General features: G+C 34.0%; 1 protein-coding gene and 1 long non-coding RNA gene across 4 annotated transcripts in view; one reads left to right on the forward strand and one right to left on the reverse strand.

Moving 5' to 3' along the window:
• LOC134539687 (uncharacterized) overlaps positions 1-27307 on the forward strand; it is a 73128-nt gene that overhangs the window by 24162 nt on the left and 21659 nt on the right. Inside the window, exon 3 of the long non-coding RNA XR_010076343.1 lies at positions 8133-8250. This is a non-coding gene — a long non-coding RNA (uncharacterized LOC134539687). The remainder of the gene's footprint in view (positions 1-8132; positions 8251-27307) is intronic.
• Positions 24092-27307, reverse strand: part of LOC134539686 (prohormone-1-like) — a 344120-nt gene continuing 340904 nt past the window's right edge. The window contains exon 4 of one of the 3 annotated variants that reach the window (XM_063381885.1): positions 24092-25606. In XM_063381885.1, the coding sequence (XP_063237955.1) occupies positions 25442-25606 (165 nt within the window). In that variant the 3' untranslated portion in view covers positions 24092-25441. The remainder of the gene's footprint in view (positions 25607-27307) is intronic. The other 2 variants (XM_063381887.1, XM_063381886.1) reach the window with 2 other exon arrangements.

The raw sequence follows: 27307 nt of genomic DNA on the forward strand, positions 1-27307 counted from the left end.
AATTATACTCTGCAAAGGTTGTAAAAATATGCATAAGGTAAGAAAACGTATGCAAATATATGCTAAAGCATTTCAAATAAGTTTAAAGTACGAGCGATTAGGAGACCGTATGGTAAGGATACAAATTGTGCGTAAATAATACCGTATGATAAAATGCGGAAAAAAATATGTGAAAGCAAGCTAATGTAGGCCTATGCAGAAGTATGTGAATATATTGAAAAGTAAGAATAAGTATGCGAGCGCATGAGGAAATGTACAAAAGCGTGCAACGGTTTACAAAAAAAAAAAAGGTTCGCGTGTGGGATATTATCGGAAAGTAGGAAAAAGGAATGATATTGTTTGAAAAAATATGGAAACTCATGCATGCAAATTGTGTAACATTTCAAAGATGTGCAACATGTGAAAATGTATGTGTGCGGTAGTGTGTAGGACTCATGATAAAAGAAAACATAAAAGTATAAACTGTTAAATCACAATTGTTGGGGTGATATACTGCCAAGAACTATAATTTTTTAAGACGCTTTTATTATTTTCACTTGTAACTAACTATGTAATCAAATATTTTAAGTCGATTTTAACATACTTCAAATTGTTATATCGATTTCAAACTTTGCAAGTATATGTCATCCCGATGACAATCCAATAATTTCATGACTTTAACTCGTAGGGGCATAGGGGCAAAAAAACACTACTTTCGTGCTATGGGCAATAACCATTCTTTTTTACAACGCTTTTATTAGCTTGACCTATATGTATGAACGAACTATGTAATTAAATCTTTCCATTGCCCACTATTGACGTCCGAATGCATGCATACTTATAAAGAACCTCTGACGATACTATATTTTGATAGCTTAAGACCTTTGTGTAGCGGGGGAATTTGGGGGGGGGGGGGGTTTGTTTAGAGGGTAGAAAAAACTAATTTGGAGCTATGTGTAATAACTATGCTTCTCGTGTATCCATGGGGTCGGTTCATGGTGGAAAATCTGTCCGGGGTTGTGTTAACCCACCTTGGAGGCTGATTTTAGGACAACCCCTCAGTTAATGAGTGTGTAATATAAAGAACATCCCTGTAGACATATACTTGAAAGACGGTCAAGAGATTTCATTTTACCTAAAACTCACGAATTTTGATCAGTCTTCCTTTAAATTAGTTTTTCAAAACCATCAACATTTGTTATTCAATTTAATAATAACTTTTAACTGGCAAGCTATATTCTTAATTTTTATTAATTAATGTCTGCTGCTCTGTCGTAAACAATGAAGTACAGAATGGGTAATGACAACTGTATCAAACATGGCGATATTTTATTTTGAGACAAAAAATAATATGTTTAATAACTAAAAAACTTGTATCGTTGAATTAACTAATAATTTTAAAAAAAATTAAGTTTTATGTCCAACAGCCGAACAATGCACAACAACTCTTTATGTGCTCCCATGTGGAAAACCAACCCGGGGGGGTTTATCCGGGGTCGTGGAGTTTTGCAAAAAAATTAATTTTTTTTAAATAATATTTTATTGCATTTTAAACACAATCAGGCCATGAATAAAACAATTAATAATTACCTTTAATCAAAATGTATATTGATTTTTTTTGTGAAATACGTGTGTTTATACTTTCGTAACCAATGAATTCATTGTTAAGTTTGCATTCAGCAATATGCAAAAATATTACATAATATGTTAGTATTGTTGGATTAAGTTTTATTCAAAGTAAAGATAGACTTTAGATTTTAAGGTTTGATATATTTTTGTGTTGGAAAATATTTATCAACTTCTTAAATAACAGAGACACAATTTATTTTTAAAAAAAAATTATTAAATTTTTGTTGTAAAAATACTAAACTAAGTTATCTTTTTAACGTGTACAACGTAGAACATCATTAGCTGTGGTGCCCTTCGTTGGCGTGTTGTACTACCGTTTCATCGCTTAGCGTTCTGATATACTCAGGTCTCAACGAAGCTGCACTACTGTGAAAATATTATCACCATATTATAGTGGTACAGAAAAAAAATATTTTTATTCTAAATAGTCTTCTTTTTGTCGTGCCTAGTATATCTAAAACGGTAGCTCTTTAGCAAAACATACAATTGTTCAAATGTATATAAAATATGAAAAAAAGTAAGAATGTATTTAAAAAAAATAAATGTAGTTGAATGTTTGGAAACAAATGCATAGTGTGAGACCAGGGTTAATATTCATTTTTAAGAATCCACGCCAAAATTCTTCTATTCCATTCATTTAGACCTTAGCTGTTTGAAATTAACTATTCTAGGAAGAATGCTCATCAAATTAAATAAGAATACTTTTATTAAAAACACTATATTTTTTAATAAAAATTAAAAGTATCTAACTTCAGAGAAGACACATTTAAAAATTTTGAAAATTAAAACGTGACAAAATATGCATGCAATACATGGTATATTGTGACTTGTTGTAAGTTTTTGGACATACGCCATTGCTAAGCTTAGCAATGGCGTATGTCCAAAAACTTACATCAAGTCATGCACTCCCATTGCACAAATATTTTAAAGATAACATGTTATATTGTGCATAACGTAAAACGTATAAAGAATGTAATTGCAAATGAGTGAAAAATAAGATAAAATATGCAAAGATAGAAAAAAATTTGCAGAAAGTAAGAAAAAATATACCTACATGCGAAATAAGTTTAAAGTGTGAGCTATTAGGAGAACCTATGAAAGGGATGCATAGGTAATTACGCTTGAGTATTAGAACACTCTAGTGTGCGCAAAGAAAGAAAGCAGTGATAAAAATAGGTGAAAATGAGCTAATTTAGGCCTATATATGTGTATCCAAACGAATGTTTTTATATGGGAGAGTATACGAAATAAGCATTAACGTGTAAAGCATAAATATTGTAGGGAAATGAGTACAGTATGCCAAAGAGAACAAAAGTGTGCGAATTAGGAAAACTTTTGCAAAAAGCAATCAATTGTGTGATAAAGTGTGCGGAAATGTATGTGTAATTGTAGAAAAGGCGTTAAAGGGTGCGTACAAACGTTCACAAAAGTATGAATGGGTATGGAAACTTTAGGGACAGTATTAAAAAAAGTTTAGTAAGGTATTGAATTAAAAATCTATTAATTTCTAAAGTATTAAATTGAACGAAAGTGCAAAGTTTATTTTGTGATTTAAAATAATGAATAATCCTTTTGGCATAGCTTACAGGTGTAGGTAGATTTCCAACCACTTACTTATTCTGTAAACGTCTATAAAGTTCTGAACATTTGAAAACAATTAATGTACAAAACATTGCGAAAGTGTTTCGGATGTTTTTAACTTATTGCGTTCAGCAGTTAATAGCGCAGAAATATTTTTCAAATTATGCGTACTGAGGCAGTAGTGAATTTTTTACTTTCAAACACTTTATTATCCCCTGTACTTATACATAGGTGTATAAAAAATTGTGTTAAACGAAGGATTAGGATAATATTAACATGGTTTGGAATTTAATTTTATAGATAGGATATTTGAATTTATTTTAATTCCAATACCGCCTCCTTCCTGTTTTTAATTTAATAGTTAGTCTTATCATAAATTATTTCAGCCAAAAGTTTAATTAATGTTGAGTATGATGACAATAAATTATTATGGATTTATTTGTAACACCTACTTATAAATAAGGGGTGTTTTGATTTTTTTTTTGTATTTAAACCCGTTTCTGTAATGGATGACTACATAAATAATTATTACAATATAAGTTTTAGATAAAAATTTTGGAAGTTTAAATAAATAAGATAGAATTAAATATTGTACGTCTTACTCTACTTGTATTATTCTACCCCTTGTTAAAAAAATTTATTCAAAGAAAAGTATTTAATAAAGTTCTATGATTAACGAACATTGCGAACGGATTAGATAGTGTACCAACTAAGGTAGTTATGAATTATGTTTGTCCTCCAACCCTTGCAGTAATGTTTGGTCGTATGAAAAATGTATTTTGAAAAGAAAACTGTTTTTTTTTTCCAACGAGTTATAGTGCGTTCAATCTGTTGCAATATTTGTCATATTTTTTAGCTATTGCGATTTTTTTAATATCAATAATTCTTTCATTTCTATCCATTTCACGGAATTTGGCTCATTAACGAACGTGACCGATATTTTCCATTACTATATCTTATGTATCAGTTTGGAAGTGATTTTTGTGAAATTACCCACGTTATCGTGTCTATAAAAAGTGTTATATATGTATTAACTTTCGAGTAGACGTAAACCATATAATATTTTTCCGGTAGACGCACTATGCTAACGGCAACAATAGCTATTGTCTCTTCGAAATCTACCTAAAAGTACAAACGCATTGTTATAATTTATTTCTTACACTCTACTGTACTCGTTACAAAGTTAACGTCACGTGGTCATAAAAGAATGACACAATTTTACTGCTTGTATGTCTGTGATTTTCCATTATAAAACCGAATTAAATTCCCCCCCCCCCCCCCCCCCCAAAATTCTCTTGGTGCGGAATTCGATAATTGTGTTAATCCTGGAAACTAGCGTTCAGTGTCAATGACGTGTTTCAACAACAAGTATTTAACTATCCACATTAATATATTAGAAGAATTATAACATTTTTAGACTACACGATAAAGAAAGGACGTTAAAATTCCGATGAATAACATTTTGGGACTTGTTAGGTTTAGTTGGGAAAAAAAAAAAAAAATTCCCACGTGTTAGTAGCAGGTGGGGTTTGAACCGTGTTGAGTCTGATCACGAGTTCCTGGAACTTGTGTTTTGTTCACTGCGCCACGGAAGCTTAGTGTCATGGGGACAATAAAGTAAGTGTTTATTTAAGTTTTAAAATCATTTTATTTTTTCTAATTTTAATGTGATTGTACGTAGCTTGGAAAAACGTCAGAAATTGTGACACATGTCCTATGTGTCAATGAAAACAAAGTTGGACGCTTGTAGTGGATTATTAATAGGTCGTTAGCCATTTATGTCAACTTCGCTTCGATTTTTTTTATGTCTTAATCTTGATACAATAAGAAAATATATACGGTTTTTTGTGTTGTACACACATTAAACATTGTTTTCTTTGAGTGTATTTTATATTCGGCATAATGTAGGGGTTATTTCGTGGAAATGAATCAGAAGTCAATGAATGGAAATATGATAGAATGATGCTAGGCTTGATAATACATATACGTAAATTGAATGTCTATTAGCAAATCACACACACCGCTATATTTCGCTGCCGGATAAGATACGTCGACCATCGAGTCTTTCGATCTGCAGAGCAAAATTTTAAACTATGTAATGAAGCGGAAAAGACTTGACAAAATCCTTAAACAAAGGCAATTTAACTGACACAGTCTTATTGACATAAATAAAACTCCTAACATTAATTTAAAAACTTTATAACAGAAATAGACTATACGCCTCTAAAGAAAACATACATAAAATTTGGTAAGACTACGTTACATATGTGCTAATAAATACAACTCTCTACATCGGATGAAATGTTGAAAAAACTATTGGAACAGGTACTAACATTTTATAGAACTTAATAATATAGTTAATAGAATTTTTGTTTGTTCGGTATTGTTTATAAACCTCAATATTTTACAATTTTATTTACTACTTGGTGACATTCGATCCCTGCAGAGTAAGAAGTTTGTAAATATTGTATTGACTTAAAAAACTATATCTAATAATCCAACCAAACTTAACTTTCATTACTAGCTAATATTAATTAAACGTATCTTTAACTTCCATCTCTTATTCATCGATTTTCATAATATCACATTTTAAGTTGTAATAAAAAATAGGATGAATATAATACAAATGTACGTTTATTTAAATATTTAGTATTGGAAAACTTTTGAAGTACAAACGGGATGAGTTTGGCTTCATTTGGTTAAAAGATAAGACATTTACCTTAATATGTAGTTTTTTGTAATATTTGCGTATCATCCTTGTGGGAAAAGAGGTGATGTGTGTAAAATATGGGAATTTTGTTTAATTAATACCTACCTTAACTAATAATCAACTATTAGGTAAATCTGATACCAGTATTAAATATTTGAAATAAAGAGATGATTGTTTCGGAAAGCTTCAAATAATGTATTTATCTGTAATAAGATAAAAATATTTAAATATTATATAAATGAAAGTGTAGGTGTAAAAGAAGGCATTATCTAGTAAAATTAAATAGATGCATGGAAAGGTGGTAGCCTAAGTGTCATTTCATCTTTATAAAATATCTCCTTGGTATTTATCTTTAGACAGTATCAATCTTAATAGGAATGGATTTAATCTCAATATTTTTTAATGAAAACGTGTGTAATTCTTCGCATACATTAGTTAAAATGGAACATCAGCAGTACCCTGAAACTGCGTGTGAGAAGTCGCAGGTTGTTAGCTAGTACTAAAAACGAAGAAACATTAAAAACTAAAAGATAATGTAATGTTTATTCACTGTGTTAAAACATGTGTTATTTAAGTTTATATTATTCCTTTATTATTGGATGCACCCGTTCTTCGCCAGGCCGTCTGCACGCAGAACACTCACATAGCTCAAGTCCGCACCTCGAATAAAAAAAAAACCGATGCAATAGTCGTTGCCATGGAGACGCAGAAGGTGTCAACAATGCAAAAGCCTGTTGCCTTGGATAAAATACAGCTTCCACAATACAACAGCAAAATTTATGTATTATCCGATATGACTCACGCGCTTTAAAATTGTACGTTGATGGTGCTATGTCATAAACATTCGGGAAAATGCCAACAACAGTACAAAGTTTTATCTCAGGCGCGTATGCATAGAATATGAACACATAATCATTTTTTATACATAATGATAAAAATTAAATGATATATTTCCCTATATCAAACTTTGTTAGTATGTATGTAACAAAGTTTCTTTTTTTTTATTTATAATTTTCATATTGAATTAAATCTGGTATCTTAAGTTGCATATGTTGTTTCGACGTGATAAATCGATGGACGCCGGCTGCACACCCGAAAAAGCATGACTCATTGTCACGTTCCGCCTGACCCAAACGTGCAAGCGATAGAGAGGCACGATCGGCTTGTGACGCATCTGTCTCTCTTCCACTCCATCGGCCGATGCGTCCGAGTAGAAGAGAGACAGCGGCACAGCACACAACCTACACGTGAACTGTTTATAAAGTTAAGTGAAAAGTTAATGTGGTTTCCATTGTTAATTGCGGCAAATAAGGTAATTAATTCTTGCATTATAAGAATTTGATTAACGATATAATCTCATATATTTGTTCTTTGATTATTAAAAAAAAAACGTCGCATCGGTCAGCGAGTTAAAATTTTGACTAAAAAATTATTATCTCACAAAGGATCGTAGAAAAATTAAACTGCTTTTATTTAGTATTCAATGGAAAAAATAAATTGTAAATTTCAACTAACTCCTTCTTTGTGTTATACAAAATAATGATAATTCAATTTATAAAAGTATGCAATTTTTCTTCACTGTTTTTTTTTATGATGTTATCACGTAAAATTATGGTCCGTAAACAGACTTTACAGACAACCCTTTTTTTTCGAATTATAAACGTTTGGCTCATTGGTGAACTTTTTAAAGTACAAGTAGTTTATCGTTTCGGAGTGTTTTTTTTTTTTTGGGGGCAAGTAGGTTTTGTGGGAGTCATTAACGAGATAATTTTTACACTTACACAAATAGCTTGTATAAAATTATGCAATTGTCAGTCAAGAATAAAACCATTTAAAAATAAAAGAAAAATTGCGTTCATGATAAAAAAAATGCCGTGGATAATTATTTTTGAAAGGTAATTTTTTGCAAAAAAAAATATTTCTATACCACATGATAGTTAAAATATTTTCGCATCGTCTGTGTTTCGTAATTATTTGAGTGTCTTTCTGGTACATATGGGGGCCGTTATTTTAGCTGCACCGGCAACAAATTCTGGCGGCGGTGCAGAAACTACATGCACGCTCAGCATTATTTTTTAAGAATTCTACGTTAAATTACGTGTGGGGGAAGCGTGTCATAGGTGTTGTTTGCAACACGAGAGCACGCGAGGTTGTATGTCACACATCCCTGGCGTGTGCTGAATGACTCGCAGTGACACACGTGTGGTAAGTGTTACTGGCTGGTGTTTTCCAGACTGCAGCGAGGAGAACTGCTGGTCTCGTGCCAGTCAGCACACGAGCCGGCCAGAGGTCGCACGTGCGTGCCGTAGCAGCGGTCTAATGGGGCAGCCGAGCCACACCAGCCGGGCGAGGTAAGCCCTTCTGTCGGGATCACAGTAGCCTGACGGACGTGACGCGAGATATTCGTGGCGTCAGAGCGACAGACTTCCCGATTTGATATAAAACTGTTATTTAAGTCGCGGTGCCGCTATTGTGAAATTAGCGCCAGAAAATTAGATGAATTGCAAATACTGATATATTTTAAGTATTTTTTTAGGGTTTGTTTACTAAATTAAGTTAGAAATTTTTTTAACGGTTAAATTCGCAGTGATTTTGCCGAATAAATTAAAGCTTAAGAACACAATCCACACTAAATTTGTGATTAAAATAAAATAAATCTCTAAATATTTACCAGAAATATTCTTATAAAATTAAAGAGATTTTGTAAATTACATCAAAACAACTGTATCACCACAACATATAATTAAAGTAATACTGAGTTAGGATACGTACCCGGGCATTTATATTTTGTGTTGTCTAAGTACCTTAAATAGTTAAAGTTGTTTGTAAATCGTTTCCCAGAATAACTTTCCAGTATTAACTGCCATTAAAAATAACATAAAATAATAAAATATACGATTATATTTTCCATGGCTAAAAAAATACCTCTTATTAAAATTTAATAAAAACGTAAAATTTAGTTAAAATGTTCATAATAAATATTAATTATTGTCTCGATATATGTATTTCATAAATACAAAAATAAGCGTATCAATGTGTTGTAGTATTAAAAATCTATTCATTGGTGAACTGGTGCCCGAAGGAATGTTTTTTGATGTGAACAATAGCTTAGCTTTTGGTTTACATTTAATAGAAGTTATTTCGTGAAAATGGAACGGAAATGTGGGACAGAGACGGCGGACCCACGTGTAGGAACATAAACCCGTATATAGTCACTTTCGTTAACCTAACGTATTGGTGTGCTGAATGAAACTTTACGATAGTGAAATGACCCTGGACTATGTTAGATACACTAAAATGCTCATAATAAAAATTAATCCCTAGTTTTAAAATGCCTTTAAAAAAGACGTTGCTCTTTTAACCATACATAGTCTCCTTCCTGAACTAAAATTGTCCTGAGAGCTTGGTGGTAGAAGGCGCATTTGGTAATTCGAAGGGACTTGGTTAAAATCTCGCCACTGGGAAAATTTTTTAAATCTGTTTTTATAATAATAGTGAATCAGCTCAATAAATTAATTTTTTTTCGTAGAAAGTAATTACATACGGATTTAGGATGTTTAAGCAAAAATAATTACAAACATTTAAAACGTGCTTGGCAATATTTTAGTAATTCAGTAAAATTATAACTTCTAGCACGTGTGAAAAATTATAGTATTATAGTAAATTTTTAAAAGATAGGTTGCATTTCAATAAAATTCCTTCTTGAATATTAGGTTCAAAGCCTGGGATTGGTACGTTTTCAAGCATTTAGCTTTTATTGGAGTCGTTGCATTATAATGATCAAATTTTCCCCCTTTCAATATATGATTTAATAGTCGACATAAAATTGCTGTACAGAAATGCAATTAAAAACACAAGTTGTCATATATATATAATTTTTCATCACGTTAAGCATTATTTGAAAGATTTCGTGTCCGAGTTTCGAGTTATTACTTCATTTGCAACATGAGTTGGCACGCTGCCGAATTTACATGTTCACATATCACTGGTGAATACTAAAAGACACCTGCAATTTTTTTTATAATTAATTTGTCTTCTTTATTAATTCCCCTCTGGATCCAAAACTGAAGTTCCCGCAGACGAAATTGCGAGCTAAAGCTTGTTATAAATTCAGATACGTACTTAATCAATAATAAAAATTGAAATATGTATATTAGTATATGTTTTCTTTTGCACTCGTTTTTTATTCTCCTGACAATTTATTGCTTTCAGTTACGGAAGTAAAATTTTTTGGAATAAATAACGTATTTTTTTTTATAAAAGTAAAATATCAGCAATATCTTAAAAGGCCGTAATTCAGTACATGTATCATTTTCTAAGTAAAACATTGTCTTAAGGTCTTTTTTTCTATATCGAAGGGAATGATATTTAAAGAAACAAATGTATTGCAGTAGGTGTATTTGGTTCGTATTGGGTGAGGGGGATCCGGGGATCCGCGGCGGCTATCTTGGATTACAGCACTTCCAACGGCCATCTTGTATTTGACCTTGACCTTTGACCCCGGCGGCCATTTTCTTTCTAGAACATTTCGACATTTCTTGTTTCGTCCGCCATCTTGTAAATCTTAATTTAATTTTTTTTAAATTTATAAAAAATTAATAATTTAATTTTACAATTATCTAGCACCCCACTCCTCTACATTACGATTACATCATCGAGCACCCCACTCCCCTGTTACAATGACATCGTCATCGAAAACCCCACTTATCCTGTTACAATTTTTCGTTACACCACATTCTTTAAAATAAATTTATTATCAAAATAAAAAATATTTACCATCATTGTCTGCCAGAGGCAGCCGTATTGATTTCATCTGATGGATTTCATCATCGGGTGTAGGTTTCTAAAGTACGTTAGTGTATGTAAGGTCGAGTTTCAATTCTCTACCAACATTATTATGACCCTTATAGACAAAAATCCACAGTCATTTCGTTGTTGTAACCACCATTTTCTCTTAAAGTCTTATAATTTATAGGTTTCAACTAAAATATATGTTATCAATACTATCGTTGTGGATGCGATAGTTAAAGTAATGATAATTTAAAAAAAAAAACATTTATTACTCCATCTTAGCGGACCAGAAATTTTTCAAAATCCTAACTCACAAGTAATATTCTCTTCTCATGTTTGCGTACTCGTGTTTTAAAGCTGCATGGAAGCATATCTTTTTTATGTCTGCGTATAATTACATTCCCAAACAAGTTCATGTTTGTGCACATTTGTGTCTGCAGGAGACCGCCCTCTTGATTTCATCCGATGTCGCCATCATCATTCTAAAGTACCTTAGTGTATGTATGTAAGGTCGAGTTTCAATTCCCTGCCACTGTTGTTATGAACCTTATAGACAAAAATCCACAAAGTCCACAACCATTTCCTTAAACTTTTATAACAACATATATGTCAACAAAAATGGAAACTGTACAACAAAGTCTCAGCTTTGAGGATGCGATGGTGTTAGTAATAATACTTAATAACTTTTTCTTCCATCAAATTTAATTTCTTACTACCTCATAGTAGTCACAGGAACCAGAAATTTTTCAGAGTCCTAACCCACAAGTAGATAAGTATCTCTTCTAAGTAGGAACATGTTCGCGTATTGATTTTTAAAAAGCTGCATGGAAGCAAATATTTTAAATGTTTGTGTAAATATCCGCCCCCCTAAAATTTTTTATGAAAGAAAAAAACACATGCAGTCTTAATCTTGCACGAAAATATTATGCTAGAAACAAAAACGGTTATTCACATTTGTACAGTATTAGATGTGCCCACTCTTCACGAGAGAAACCGCAGCCAACACATAACATTTTACGTTTCAACTTAATGTCTGATCGCTATAGTTTATATGATGCAGTTACAACACTCACCTCAGTCATTACTACCGCTACGAGATGCACTTCATATTGAATAAAAATAGTTGTTTAAAGTCGTGGCAAGAAGTGGAAGTAAATAAAATATCAAAAAATATTTAACACTATTTAATAAAAAAACACACACTCCACACCATCTTCTCCCTCTTGTTAAAACAATACCATTCAGAAGGCGTTACCGACCCCCTTCACAACACCCCGCTCCGCATTAATTTCCATACTAGCCATCAATTACTCTGCCCACACAACTATACAAGCATCACACTGCTCCAAAGTCGATAATTGAGGAATAAGTATCTAATATTCCCCCACCCCGGCAGCAATATCCTCCACAGTCAGAGTGGAGGTGTTCACAGGTACATCTGCGAAGTCTTCCCTGGACTCTTGAGCTTCTTCCTGGCCGCTAGGCTGCTGACAGCACGCATAGAACTCATTCTCAGCAATCTTCTCATAGCTGGCACGACACACTAAAAATACAATAACAAAATTTGGCTTGTACTGGAACTCTAACTTTGCACTACAATGAGATGTTCACAAGCTAGCCGATTTTGTTTTTGTAGTTTTTGTTTTTTATTTAAAAAAAATTTTATTTTTTGTAATTTTATGATATCTAAGAAAACTTTTGGTGGTTTCTCCGCGTGCTTTCGAATTATTCTTGTGAAAGTTATGGTGGTTTTCTCCGAGTGCTCCTTATTATTCTTGACAATATTTTGATGGTTTTCTCCGAGTGCTTCTGATTATTCCTGACTAGACATCTGATGGTTTTCTCCGAGTGCTTCTAATTATTCCTGACTCGACATCTTATGGTTTTCTCCGAGTGCTTCTGGTTACAGATGAGAAATTGATCTGTGCATGAAGGATTTTTTTACTTAATGAGGTATGTCATTTTTTTCAAGGTTACATGTAATTAGTGAATTTCTGCTACTTAATCAACACTTGTAATATTTTTATCAGGTGGAAATTAAAAAAAAATATCATTTCTCAGTCAAATAATAATAATCTCTGAGAAATCTAAGAAGCACGAACTTCCTTCTCCTTGGAGTCTAGCGAAGCCATCCTTCTTTTGCGATCGTTAGTGAGCATCCCGCATCCCGCATAAAAGAACTAAATATTATTTACCTGCAAGTAACATGGGGCGACATCTGTTGTTGAAAAGCAGAACTACTTGCAACAAGTACCTTTGAATGAGATAAATTAATTCTCGCTGCTGAAAGAATTAAAAAATTCTATTTAAGTAATATATCTCATTTAAAACTCTTAGTTTGCATCTGGCATTAGTTTCAGTAACTAATATGAATCCTGATTCGGGATTTGTTGCTGTATCAAAACGTCATCACTGTAGATACTGTAGCAAGGTGTTTACCTTGAGAAAGAATGCTAAACGACATGAGAGAAGCGAGTGTAATTTGGGTCCTTGTCAAAAACCATTTCATTGCAGTCAGTGTCAGAAATCCTTTGGTAGAAGACATTACAAGACCTGTACAATTAAGATAAATAAAGATAACGAAGACTGGGCTACAACATCGCGGAAGAGGAACAAAGGCGAAAAAGCTAATGCTAAAATTACTGATCTAGATCAAGATAATAATTTAAAATTTAAAACAAACGAAGGAAGTTGTAACCACATTATAAATGAAAATATATTTACTCCAATATCTAGTCGTCTCCATGAAAATGTGAAAGATGGAGAACCACCTGAAGCTTACAAGGTCGAAGACTTTGATGAATCATCTGAAGCTGGCATGATTGAAGATTTTAGTGACACATCTGAGGCTGACATGATTGAGTACTGTACTGAAGCACCTAAAGCAGGCAAGATCGAAGACTGTGATGGCGGTCTGAGACCAAAACGATGGAAACGGCATAATAAAATAAATTATCCTGATCAAGTTTGTGATGCTGACATGATTGAAGACTGTGGTGACACATCAGAAGCTGGCATGAACGAAGACTGTGCTGACACATCAAAGGCTGACATGATTGAGTACTGTGCTGAAGCACCAAAAGCATGCAAGAGCGAAGACTGTGATGGTGGTTTGAGACCAAAACGATGGAAACGTCGTAATAAAATAAATTATCCTGATCAAGCTTGTGATAATCACTGGCACGATGACGAAAGTGACCTTGTGGTAGGTGTTAAAACGATAGACACCAGAGATAATAATAATTATTATAAACATGCAAGGATGATGATGACCGCAGCAGAAGAGTTTGATTATACCTCATGGGAGGATCCTGACATATTGGTTGACAGGCTACGACTACTACATGGATCGCTTTGTGGAGGAAACTATTCGAACATTAAAGAAATATACTTCATACTCAAAGAACTGAGGGAAGCTGGCTACATACAATAATTTCTTAAATTAAATGTATGTGTATAAACTTAAAGATAAATTAATATATTTTCTTTCCAGATGGTATCTACCATTTATCGAAATCTGATTTCTAAATAAAACTTATAACTTAAAGGTGTAAAATACGTTACCACTGTCAGTCAAAATGTATACTAATAAAGACATGTTAGTAATCATGCCAAGTTCGATAAGAAAAGTAATTGTAATCAGTTGGAACCAATTGAAGATGGAGCTGTTGGAGCTAAGAAGTAGTCGTTGCACGTCTATGCAGGGCTAAATGTTTATAAGATTGCTGGCTTTCGCAAGTGATCCTATAGTAGGATAGATATTGTGTAATAAATATTCTGTTTGTAAAAGACTTTGTGGTGTTTTATTTCTCGAAGCTTACACTTTTCTGGTATTTAAATTAAATTGATTGTGCCAAGGACCTTAGTCGACCTAATTAATCAGTATATTGTTTGCAAATTTATTTAATGAATTTTTAACTTTTTCCTGGATTTCTAGGTTAATTATTACGAATATTCCAAGATGTTGGTCTTGATGTCTGATAGGATGATGGCAGTAGAGGATTTAAAGTCTCTTTAAGAATGTTGAACGTGGTTTATTGAAATTATTATTTTTTTCATAAAATTAAACATTATTGCATCGATCGAGTATCGAACCAAGGACTGGAGCGGATCGAATCAATATGTAAGTTAATGAGTGATTTTTTTGATGAATTTTGGATTTTTTTCCCGCTTTTCTAGCTACATTATTACACGATTTCAAGATGGCGGGGCACCTCTGTAATAAATGATTACTGCACTGTAGCGGGTTAGAATAAAATTATCCAGATGGAAATGTACTCCAGCAGGTGGTAGCTCCTGGTAACATGTACTGAACATAAAATGTCGGATCCATGATGGTCGACAAGGACTAAGTCAAATTTCAAGGTCAAGGTCAAAGGTGTGGTGACATGATAATTATACTAACTAAATAAAAAAGTTAATGATGGCGACCGTAACGGAAATTGCAACGGTGACGTCATAATCCATGATGACGTCAGAGGCTTATCGGAGGCTGTAGACATGGATGCTTAATCCTACATATGGACATTTCTAGGTGCTGGTATTTTTAAGGAATAAAACGGGAAATTTTTCCCTCGAAAAGAGAAATTTTTTGAGAATTTTTGGCGGAATTTTTTTTTTTTTCAAAAAAATTGCAATTTTGGCGATTTTTGAGGAATTTTGGGTAAATTTGGCCCAATTTTGGCGGATTTTCAGGGTCCAAGGTCAATGTCCTACTTGTCCCTTTACGCTCATCAAAGATGTCCGTCGTGACGTCACAATCAGAGATGTGGCTCGGCTCCGGCTCCGCGCCCGGGCCGGCTATCCTTTACTACTATGGGCGTATGAAAAATTGTATTAAACGAAGGATTAGGATAATATTAGCATGTTTGAAATTAATTTTATAGGTAAGATATTTTTATTCCAATACCGCCTCCCTCCTGTTTTTATTTTAATAGCTAGTCTTATCATAAATTATTTCAGCCAAAGGTTTAATTAATGTTGAGAATGTTAACAATAAATTATTATGGATTTTTTTTCTAAAACCTACTTACTTTTGATTTTTTTGTATTTCCACCCGTTTCAGTAATGGTTGACATCATAAAAATCTATTTTAATAAAAGTTTTAGACCATAATTTAGGAAGTTTAAATAAATAAGAAAGAATTAAATATTGTACGCGTTATTATACTTTAATTATTCTACCCCTTATTTCAAACAAAAGTATTAAATAAAGTTATATGATTACCGAACTTTGCGAACGGATTAGATAGTCTACCAACTAAGGTAGTTATGTAGTTATGAATTACTAGCTGACCCGGCGAACTTCGTACCGCCTTAGCGTAGCAATGATGCACTACTTTATTTTGTATAGCTGACCTATCTTAGGTATGAGTACCTATTTAATTTGAACTGGAATCTATAATATCCTCCATATAAAAATGAATCCATAATTCCCTGGTATCACTATAACTGAAAAGGACCTTACTAATTTAATTAAATATATATTGTCAAAATAGTGTTTATTCCATAGGATTCAATAATTCCACTAATGTTTTTACAAATTGCTATTGAACAACGAGCTCAATACCACGCGCGCTCTATAAATCAACTAATAGTCTCTGTACCCCTCACTGCTTCTCTCTACTCTAATGCTTTTTGATAAACTATATTTTTAGTTTTATGTTCTGGCGCGTAAATAAATAATGTTGATGGTTTTCCGACACGGGAACAGGCGACATATAATTGGCCATGTGAAAAACATGGATTTTCTAGGTTGATGCGACTGCCCTTGCGATTTATTTATTGACATAAGGTTACTTTAAAAATATTTATATTGTACAAAGTGTTGGGTTAGTTTGGAAATAATTTTATATATGGTGGTTCAGTATTCTTAAATTTTCTAATTTTCCGTTAAATTTTTTCTTTCATAAGAACCTTCTCCTGACCATAGCAAACACAACAAAAAAAAATTAGTGAAATCGGTCCAGCCGTTCACGCGTGATGCCGTGACCAAGGAAAACGGGTTTCATTTTTATATATATATAGATGTTTGTCCTTCAACCCTTGCAGTTATGTGTTTTTCCAACGAGTTATAGTGCGTTCAATCTGTTGCGATAATATGTCATATTTGTTTTAGCTATTGTGATTTATTTTTCAAAAACCCTAAATTATACCCCTTTCACGGTAATTTTCTCATTAACGAACTCGACAAATTTTACGATACCTTATGTATTATTTTGGAAGTAATTTTAGCAAAATTACGACATATGGTGTCTATAAAATGTGATATATGTATTAAATATTGAGGAGATGTAAACAATATAATTTTTTTTCGGTAGTTACACCATGGTAACGCCTACAATAGTTATTGTCTCTTCGAAATTTACCTAAAAGTACAAACGCATTATTATTTATTTCTTACACTCTACTGTAGTCGTTACAAGGGTTAACATCACGTGGTCATAAAAGAATGACACAATCTCACTGTTTTTTTTTGTCTATGATTTTCCGTTATAAAACTGAATTAAGTTTTTTTTTTTCCAATTCTTTGGGTACGGAATTTGATAATTAGGTTTTGCCTGTGTGTTAATCGTGGAAACTAGCGAGCTGTGTTAAATTAAGTATGTATTTTTTTTTAATACAAATCCGTTCAGTATTAACGACGTGATGAACAACAAATATCCAAACAACCACATTTAAATATTAGCAGGATTATAATTTGTTAACACTATTCAATAAATAAAGAAAGGACATAGAAAGTCAGATGAATGATATTTCGGTTTAATTATGAAAAAAAAATTATTCCCACGTGTTAGCAGCAGGTGGGATTTGAACCGTGATGATTCTGATCAAGAGTTCTTGGAAATTGTGTTTTGTTCACTTCGCCACCGAAGCTTAGTGTTAAGTAGACAATAAAGTTAGTGTGTATATTTATATTTTTCTAAAACTAATGTGTTCATGCGTAGCTTAGAATGTCACATGTTATATGTGTCAATGAAAACACATAGCCTTGATACAATTGCAAAATGTATACAGTTTTTTTATTACACATGTACTTTAGTATTGTACATACATACATGAAACATTATTTTCTTTGAGTGTATTTTATATTTGGCATAATGTAGGGGTTATTTCGTGAAAATGAAACAGAAGTCGATGTATGAAAATATGATAGAATGATGCCAGGCTTGATAAATACATATTAGTAAATTGTGTTTTTAACTGAATTTCTGTTAGCAAATCACACACGCTGCTATATTTCGCTGCCGGATAAGTTATCGAGTCACAGTGAAGTTTTAAACTTTGGACCTGATTTTCAACGGGGAATTTGATAAAAATACTGCCCATCTGATATAGTTTTATTAAACAGCTAATACTTTTAAGTTTACGCATGCATGAGTAGTTATACGTATAAAATATTAAACTAACACGCATTATAACAATAAGGACATGGTTGTGATAATCGTTTTTGCTTAAACGACTGAAAATTGCTACAATCAAGTCTTAACTTTATTGAGCATAACAAAAGTTACCAGTTTTTAGATATGAACAACGTGTGTGCGTTCTACCACTAGGCTATCTGAAAAATTTTGCTCTAGAAAGTAAGACTATGTATGATCAACAGTGTGAAGCCATTTTGTGACTATATACGAGTTTTTTATGTTGCTACTGGTGGGTCCACCATCTTGTCTCATTTTTTCGTTCCATTTTCACAAAGTGTTACCTTATACTGAGAGATAATATGTTTACATATAAAAAAGATAGACGAGTCTAATTTGTACTGCAGTTGTGCGCTTCATTTGCGGAATTTATCCATGCATCAAATTCTAGCGGCCGACGCAGAATGTTTGTGTGTGATTCTCAGCCAGAAATGTTGGAATTTTAAACGCGAAAATTTCCTAATTTAACACGCTTGGTGTTATTTTAAAGAATTATAATTTACATTTTGTGCCCCAGTTATGTGTTTAGACCTCACTGGCGACTACTGAAAGGGCTAAAATTTGAAATTAAATTTTTTTCACTATTTCTTCTGTTAACGTTCATAAATATCATCATTTGAGTGACATTTCATTGCTCACAAGAATTTTTTAGGTAACGTCAGGTGTCATATTACAAAATGATGCATGAGAGTTATCGTGATTGATTAGCAGGAATATCTTTTCAGAAATAAAATTATTTACGTTACATAAATCGTGGACACTAATAGTCGGTTAAGCAAAATCTTTACAAGTTAATGAAAAGAAATACAGTAGGTCCCAGTTATAAAGGATTAAAAAGAGTAACTCAAACAGTTTCAGCACGAAAGAATGGCTTTTTCCCCATAGTGGGTGAACCTGTAAACTTTATTTCACAACAGGATGGAGACCCTGACCGTAATGTTCGAGACGATAACACTCTTTTTCACTGGCCTCCACGCTCAAATGACATAATACCAAGAGATTTTTTTTTTTTACCTTTGTGGCTTTATAAAAGATCGTGCTACCTAATGATTTGCCAGAGGTGACACACGAAATTGAAGAGGCTATTGCTTCCATTACTCTGAACGTATTAAACAAAGTATGGGAAGAATGGGAATTGAGTTTGGATGTGTGCCGAATAACTAAATGTACACATATTGAACATTTTAAAATAAAATACTATGTTAGTTTACATTCAGTTTAATGTATTGTTAGTTTTAAATAGTTGAAACTGGGATATTCTTTTATAGACTTTACCTTGCCTTAAGTCAGTACAGTGCAATCCGGCTTCTCGTTTGAGACGAAGAGGGTTGATTTGATGTTAAAGGAGTAGAGATGGATGCTATGTTGGTGGGAGAACATGAGTTCTACAAACGAATTCACCGACTGAAGGCAACGTCCACTACGTTTCCTTTCCACGGAAATAGACCTGGAATATTAACAGGATGGGCTGAGTGATATGCTCACTCAAAATTTGTCTCCCGGGACGTTTGCCAGTGACTTTTCACTCGGAGCCACTCCCGACACTTGCCTCTCAAACTCCTTGTCGCTGCAGGAGGCAACGGGAAGCCGTCGCACCATCTTCTTGCTTCGGTGTGTAAGTATTATTTGGGCCTATAAACCCCACGATCACTTACACACGCTATTCAAGGCTTACGAACACAACTTAAAAACGTTTAATTCAATACTTTATACACATAGTGGGTGTGAAATTATTATATTTTAAGTTCACTGACTCATAATGTATATTTTTAAGGTGCACTAAGATCACAGTCAAGAATCGTTCGTGATCATTGACAGTGCAAAAATGAAACATTGCTCTATGGAGTGAGATTTAATTAATTTTGTTTCAAAACTTTCTCACTGTAATTGGTAAAACTCTACTATTAATATCACTAGTTAGCAGCATTTTTCCCCTTCATATGATTCATAGAAATAGAGTATAATGGGTACTATTACAAGGATATTAGTAATAGTCCCTAGAGTGGTTGTCTGTTTTTGAGTTGAATTTGTGTTGATTAGTGAAACAAAACTTTTTTTAATAGCTTAAAAAGTATTCGTTTCAAAGCTATCATAAAATGTGTATTTTTAAAAGAAGGTTTTAACAGCACATCAGCAAAGAATAAGTGTTTATTTTTTTTAAACACAATTTAAAATGTTTTGCTTTCTATATTTTCTCATTTTGACTTCAATTATTAACGTTTAAGCAAGTATTACTTTTACACAAATTCATGTGGCTTTTTTTTTGAGACCTTTACTGTTTCTTTCTAGAATAATTCCGTGTTTTGGAGAGGTTGGGTATGCGTCGTGGAGCACAAGGAGACTTGTGGCTTCATTGCAAAATAATTTTTATCCTGTATGCACGAGGGAATGGGGCTATAATGTGCCCCTTAAATTTCTTTCATACTTATCTACTTGCGTCATTCCCTGTCCGTGTTTGTAATTGTGAGACATCAACTATTTTCTTTTTTTAAATCCACAGAGACGGTAAATTTTCTTTAATGATGTTATTTACCTGTCTTATGTTGGCACGGGGAGAGTTTTAACTGTGTGATAACACTCCAGAAGACAATGTGTGTGTGTCGTGAGGCTCCGATAGGTATGTTTTAAATATTTCATTGGTTGTACTACATTCTACTCATGAAAACTAAGTCTCGTTATCTATATCTCCTCAAAAAAATATGCCTTAAAGCTACAGCCAATTTAATATAAAACATAGCAAAGATAAATAAAAGAATCTGAAAATTATCTTTTTAATATTTTAAACTAAGGTTGTCGTAATGTTTTTATCTCCTACCGGTGTTATCTGATCTTTTTTTAATCTTGGTAAGAAATTAATAATTTCTGTAGCTACACTAAATAAATCTGTGATTATTCCATTTATATATATTACTTTCCGTTATCAATGCAAGAGATAAGTGTGAAAGTAGTTCACATGTTGGTAGAAACACCATGGAAATAGTGTGTTGCACGCTAACACAGTGTCATTATTTCTGTGTTTTCAGATTGAGTGTGAAGACTCTTAGCTACTATAAATGTGCATTTGTGTGTCCTTTTTGACACATGCGTGTTCCTTGTGTTTAAAAAAAACAATCCCTGAGAATTAGTGTTTATACTTACGAATATTTATTTAATATACGCTTACATTTTGGTACATGAAAACCTTGAAATTTTTTAACATAATGCAGAAACATGCACGGCATAAGATGAAAATACATATATTTTCTAACAACAAAGATTTATGAAATATATATTTTTAAATTTTATTTTGCTTGTTATTAAAATATGTGAATCTATGTCGAGAGCTATATTAGTATTGATGATTAAATGTATTTTACATTTTTTACGTATGTTTTCATCTCAGTAAAAGTTTGATTTCTTAAAACTTATGTTTCTCCTTCAAAAATCATTCTATTTTTTTGTCTAATGAAAATTTGTATCATATTGGTTAACATTTTAAAGTTTTTTTTATACTCAGATTTTTTGTTTTCATTGTTTGACATGTTTTCAGAGAGACACATGTATCTAATTTCGTGTCGCATAAATGCTTCGTTAGGCCTTGTAGGCATAACTTGTTTATTCAGTGGGGGTGCTGCGGGTGGGATGTAGCACTGGCTACAGCATTTGCTGTATAATAAATGTCGGTTTCGTTTCTTTCCCTGCGTTGTTTATGGATTTGGTGATATGGGTGTTCTTTCCTTTTGTGCATACGCTAGACAGTTCTTTTGTTTCGGATGCTTTATAGCACATTTTGAGTTTTTATAGGGGCTGTAGGGTTTTATGGTCATTTATATTTATTTGTGTTGCCTTGAGAGTGTGGTAGTTTTAAATGTTGAAGAGAAGCTTCGTTTTTATATTATTCCTGTAGGTAGGTTTTTTTTTATCTCTTAAGATTGGGTAGAACGTGTGTGTACAGTATTGGTTTATTAGCATTCTGTAGTTGGGTGACAGAGCTCTATTGTGTTTTAATAAGGTTTAGACTAGTGAAGGTACTTATCTGATTAATTTTTTTTTAGGGAATAGGCACTTTCGTCCTTACATGTCTGCATTATTTATTTCCTCAATGTGTTATTGAATTAGTACTTTTTTATTACCTTTCTTCCGAATATGTTTGGCTTTTTTTAGTGTCACCTGATCGCAATGGTTTTGGTTGTTTATATCTTAGGGTTTCATTCTTTTCCATTAACACTATTTTAAAACGTATTATGGTTGTTTTCTCGCTGTTATGATGGTTTTGTTTAGATTATCAAGTTCTGGTTATTAAGTTTTAATCATGTGTTTTATTTTTTTTTCTATTTACATGGAAGCCTATTTCTCTTAATTTTGTTAAGAATTTTACTCTCTGCATCTTGCTGTCTCAATTAGGGATTCTTTTCTCAAGAGGATTCGTGTTCTATTGTTTCAACTGCGCGTTAATGTTTTAATTTGTGTGATTGGTGAAAATAAGTATTTTTGTTATCTACATTCTGCTCAATTGTGTTCGTGACGGGTATGTGTGTATCTGTCGCATACACTGCTATAGCATTTTGTTAATATTAATGCTTTTTTTTTCAATTGCATTGTTATGTTTTGGGCGATAACTTTAAATTAATTTATTAATGTTTATTCATAACTGTAAGTTTTTATTAACATGTATTCTTTGGTATTAAAGCATTGTGATTTATTTTGTAACAACCATAATGTATGTTGATGAGCTCATGCATTTGGCGATTATAACTTAATGTATCACTGAGTTGTACGTTTTTTAAAAATGTGTTCCAGGCTTAGGCGAGTTCCGTGACTCTTACGTAAAATAGCACACGGCACGACGTTGTAAACAGATTTCTCGGCCACCGCTTTATCAAAGTACACTGCTAAGTTACTTTTGTCTGGAAGACACACGTAATATTTAAACGGGGGGAAATAAATATTTTAACTTGGGAGAAGTTACATTTGTATACCAAATATTATATACAGGCACACGTAATATTTGAATGGGGTGAATAAATATTTTAACTTAAGATAAATGTTTACTTCTAAATAATATTAATTGAAAGACTATACAGCTCTCTGCTATCCTCTGCTTTGAGGGCTGTCTGGGTTATTATTAAAACAAAAAGGGGGGAATCACGTCATGACGCAGAGCGGAAAATTCGACTGAGGAAATGCTAGTATAATTGACATTATAATACCTTTTAAAAATACGTAAGAACTATATTAAAAAGCAAGCTATCACAATTTAAAAATAACAGCAAACAAATAATAAGAAATCAAGAACTCTGTTAATATAGGTAAAAATACTTAATAAGTGGAATACTAAATACATTTAAATACTATACAGAAATATAACTAAGTATAAAAATATTGCTGTAAACCTGTAATAAATATGCATATAGCTTTGTTATAGTGGTAGACAATGAAAATCAAAGTCTTTATTATTTACCTACTATCCCACAATCACCCAGTAATATAAAAAAAAGATGGCGGTCTCTCTCTTTGACTCCTACATATTTTTTTAAATATATATAAAACATTTCGTGACTGACATCGGACGAGGACGTAAATTTTTGTAACACGTCTCCCACTAAGCTCTTTGGAAATAAGACAGATAATAACGTTATTTAAATACATTACATAGCTAATGCTTCATTTTTTTAAATGTCTGCTTTAAAATAACCTGAGGTTTTATTTTACTTTTCACTTCCTTTCCTTATTTATAAAGTTTCAATTCTATAATTTTTCCACCTTCGAGTAATATGTTCGTGGTTTGATTTCTAATGTAAGTGACTATTATTTTTCCGTAGGAAATATATACCTATCACTCGTGTTTCTTTAAGTTTAATTACAAATATATGACATTGAGGAATATTAGATAATATTCTCGTTAAATTCATATTTTTGATTTACTCGTTTGGTTACTTTTTTTTTGTCAATTTAATATAGATATCATAGAGGAAGCCAGGTTTAGTAAAATTATGCATACAAATGATTTCTGTAAAACATTTATTTTAATTATATGTATGGTATGAATATATTACATACAGTTACAGACAAAATACACTTAACGAATTAAACACTTGATTGGCAGAAGATGTTCTGAAGGACAATGTTCCAAATACAGATTTACTTGGAATATTACTGAATGCAACCAAGCAAAATTCCATGGGAGTTATTAGTAAGTGGTACAATGTTGTCTTTCCCTTATGCAGGAAATAGATTTATGAGTATTTTCACATACTCTGCATCTAAAATTATATACACCTTGAAAATTAAACAAAACTGTTATGTATTAGAACTGATGGCAGTTTTATTAAAATACCATTTAATTATTGGGTTACATGAATCACATCTCAAAGTGTTTATGTATGTGAAACCCCACAAGGTTGATGGCTTAGCAAATATACACAAAAATTGACCTGTTATACCAAAAGTATCTTTGGAACCAGTTACGGTACATGTATTTCAACCAATCTTACTGTGCGGAAAAAAAACTTATGTGAATCTAGATTTGTTTTTGCTCATGGGGAAAGGAACAAGGAGTGTATATGTGTATATATCCCCGCATTACTTACTCGTGTAGATAAAAAAAAGTTTCAAATGCCTTAATCATTCGATAATTTTTGTCTGGATATGATGAGCTGCCAAATTTAAGAAATGTGCATTCATGTAATCTTTGTTGATGAACATGATTAAATAATGTCAATGTCTGGAGTATCGTAGTCGGGAGCTAGTAAAGAGTGCCTCATAATAAGGGCGACGTTGGTAAATTTCCTACATATGTCAAGTTGAGAGAGTTGTAAGGATTTTTTTTATAGACTCTTTGTTGGTTAACGGAAAGAGCAATATATGAACTTGCGAAGTTTAATTATTGAGTTTTGGAAATCTTTGTCGACGAGGAAAAAGTGTTCAGGACATGGGTATCGCTCTTAAGACAATTATTTTAAATTATGTCTGGTTCAGGAAAGGCTATTGTGCTTCTTATTTACGGAATCTTTGTTGATGTATTAAGTAGATGACTTGACAGAGAAAGTTAATCTGAACCAATGATCATGATAAATGATACCCTGTTTGTGTCAAGTCTGGAAGGCTGTGTGTTTAAAAATATATTATTTTTTGATGTGCGAGGTGGGCTAAACTCCTAATGAAAGTAGGTTAAGTCGACATGTCTGAACACAGCAACTAGTGCCACGATGTTGGTGAATAAGACCTGTGTCCTTGTTGACGGAGAGGCGAACAGTGTCTAAGGTATCAGCGACGCACAAAGCACCAGGAGAGAAGGTGTGGTACAGAGGTGAACGTTGAGGTCTTCTTCGCTTCGAGGGGAACCTTAGGCCCTACTTGCCGAAGCAGGACACGGCGTTGAAGGCGCACTGCTTCCAGTAGCTCCTCTTGCGCTGAAGGTCGCTCACGTCCATCTGGCTGCGCAGCCGGTTCACCACCTGCTTGGCGAACAGGTAGTTGATGAGCGCCGTCTCGATGCTGCCGTCGTCGTCCACCAACTGCTGCGGGCAGACCACCCCTCCGCGTGAGAAGCAACACGTGACCAGTCAAGACCACCCCTCCGCGTGAGAATCAACACGTGCACAGTCAAGACCACCCCTCCGCGTGAGAAGCAACACGTGCACATTCAAGACCACCCCTCCGCGTGAGAAGCAACACGTGCACAGTCAAGACCACCCCTCCGCGTGAGAAGCAACACGTGCACATTCAAGACCACCCCTCCGCGTGAGAAGCAACACGTGCACATTCAAGACCACCCCTCCACGTGCACATTCAAGACCACCCCTCCGCGTGAGAAGCAACACGTGCACATTCAAGACCACCCCTCCGCGTGAGAAGCAACACGTGCACATTCAAGACCACCCCTCCGCGTGAGAATCAACACGTGCACATTCAAGACCACCCCTCCGCGTGAGAATCAACACGTGCACAGTCAAGACCACCCCTCCGCGTGAGAATCAACACGTGCACATTCAAGACCACCCCTCCGCGTGAGAAGCAACACGTGCAGATTCAAGACCACCCCTCCGCGTGAGAAGCAACACGTGCACAGTCAAGACCACCCCTCCGCGTGAGAAGCAACACGTGCACAGTCAAGACCACCCCTCCGCGTGAGAATCAACACGTGCACATTCAAGACCACCCCTCCGCGTGAGAATCAACACGTGCACATTCAAGACCACCCCTCCGCGTGAGAATCAACACGTGCACATTCAAGACCACCCCTCCGCGTGAGAATCAACACGTGCACAGTCAAGACCACCCCTCCGCGTGAGAAGCAACACGTGCACAGTCAAGACCACCCCTCCGCGTGAGAATCAACACGTGCACAGTCAAGACCACCCCTCCGCGTGAGAATCAACACGTGCACATTCAAGACCACCCCTCCGCGTGAGAAGCAACACGTGCACAGTCAAGACCACCCCTCCGCGTGAGAAGCAACACGTGCACATTCAAGACCACCCCTCCGCGTGAGAAGCAACACGTGCACATTCAAGACCACCCCTCCACGTGAGAATCAACACGTGCACATTCAAGACCACCCCTCCGGCGTGAGAATCAACACGTGCAACACATGCACAGTCAAGACCACCCCTCCGCGTGAGCAGCAACACAAGCACAGTCAAGACCACCCCTCCGCGTGAGAAGCAACACGTGACCAGAAACACTTCTATGGACATACGTAATTCTATGTCGTAGAATATATAATTCCAAACTGCAAACGAAGCGTGAGACGGTCTTTAGAGCTCGGATGATTTCTCAACCACCGAGATGCACTATCGACCACTTCAATGTGGTTAGGCTTCGAAAATCAAGAAAGCTCACTTAACTGTCTTTGAATTATCCCTCTTTTTTGGGAAGATTGATTTAAACATTTTTATGGACACGAGCCATCGTGGGTTTTCACTGTATACCATAGATATAATCCACATAGACAGTACAGCGAATTACATTGAAGGAATTAGTATGAAATAAATATCACGGCACAGACAAACACATTGAGCTGACAAAGTTGTATCAATAACATAAAACAACAAATTCCCTCCTCAGAATGAATTGTGCAGTCTAGGCATTCACACATTATACATCGGCTGATTTTTGGCTTAGTGTGTGGGCGTATTCATTACTCTTGTGGTGGTTTATCCAATATGGCTTCATCAGCTTACTGGAGGCTGGTAGTAGAGGACTTGCCACTTATT

Source organism: Bacillus rossius, chromosome 15, assembly GCF_032445375.1.
Source record: "Bacillus rossius redtenbacheri isolate Brsri chromosome 15, Brsri_v3, whole genome shotgun sequence".
Classification (NCBI taxonomy): Eukaryota; Metazoa; Arthropoda; class Insecta; order Phasmatodea; family Bacillidae; genus Bacillus; species Bacillus rossius.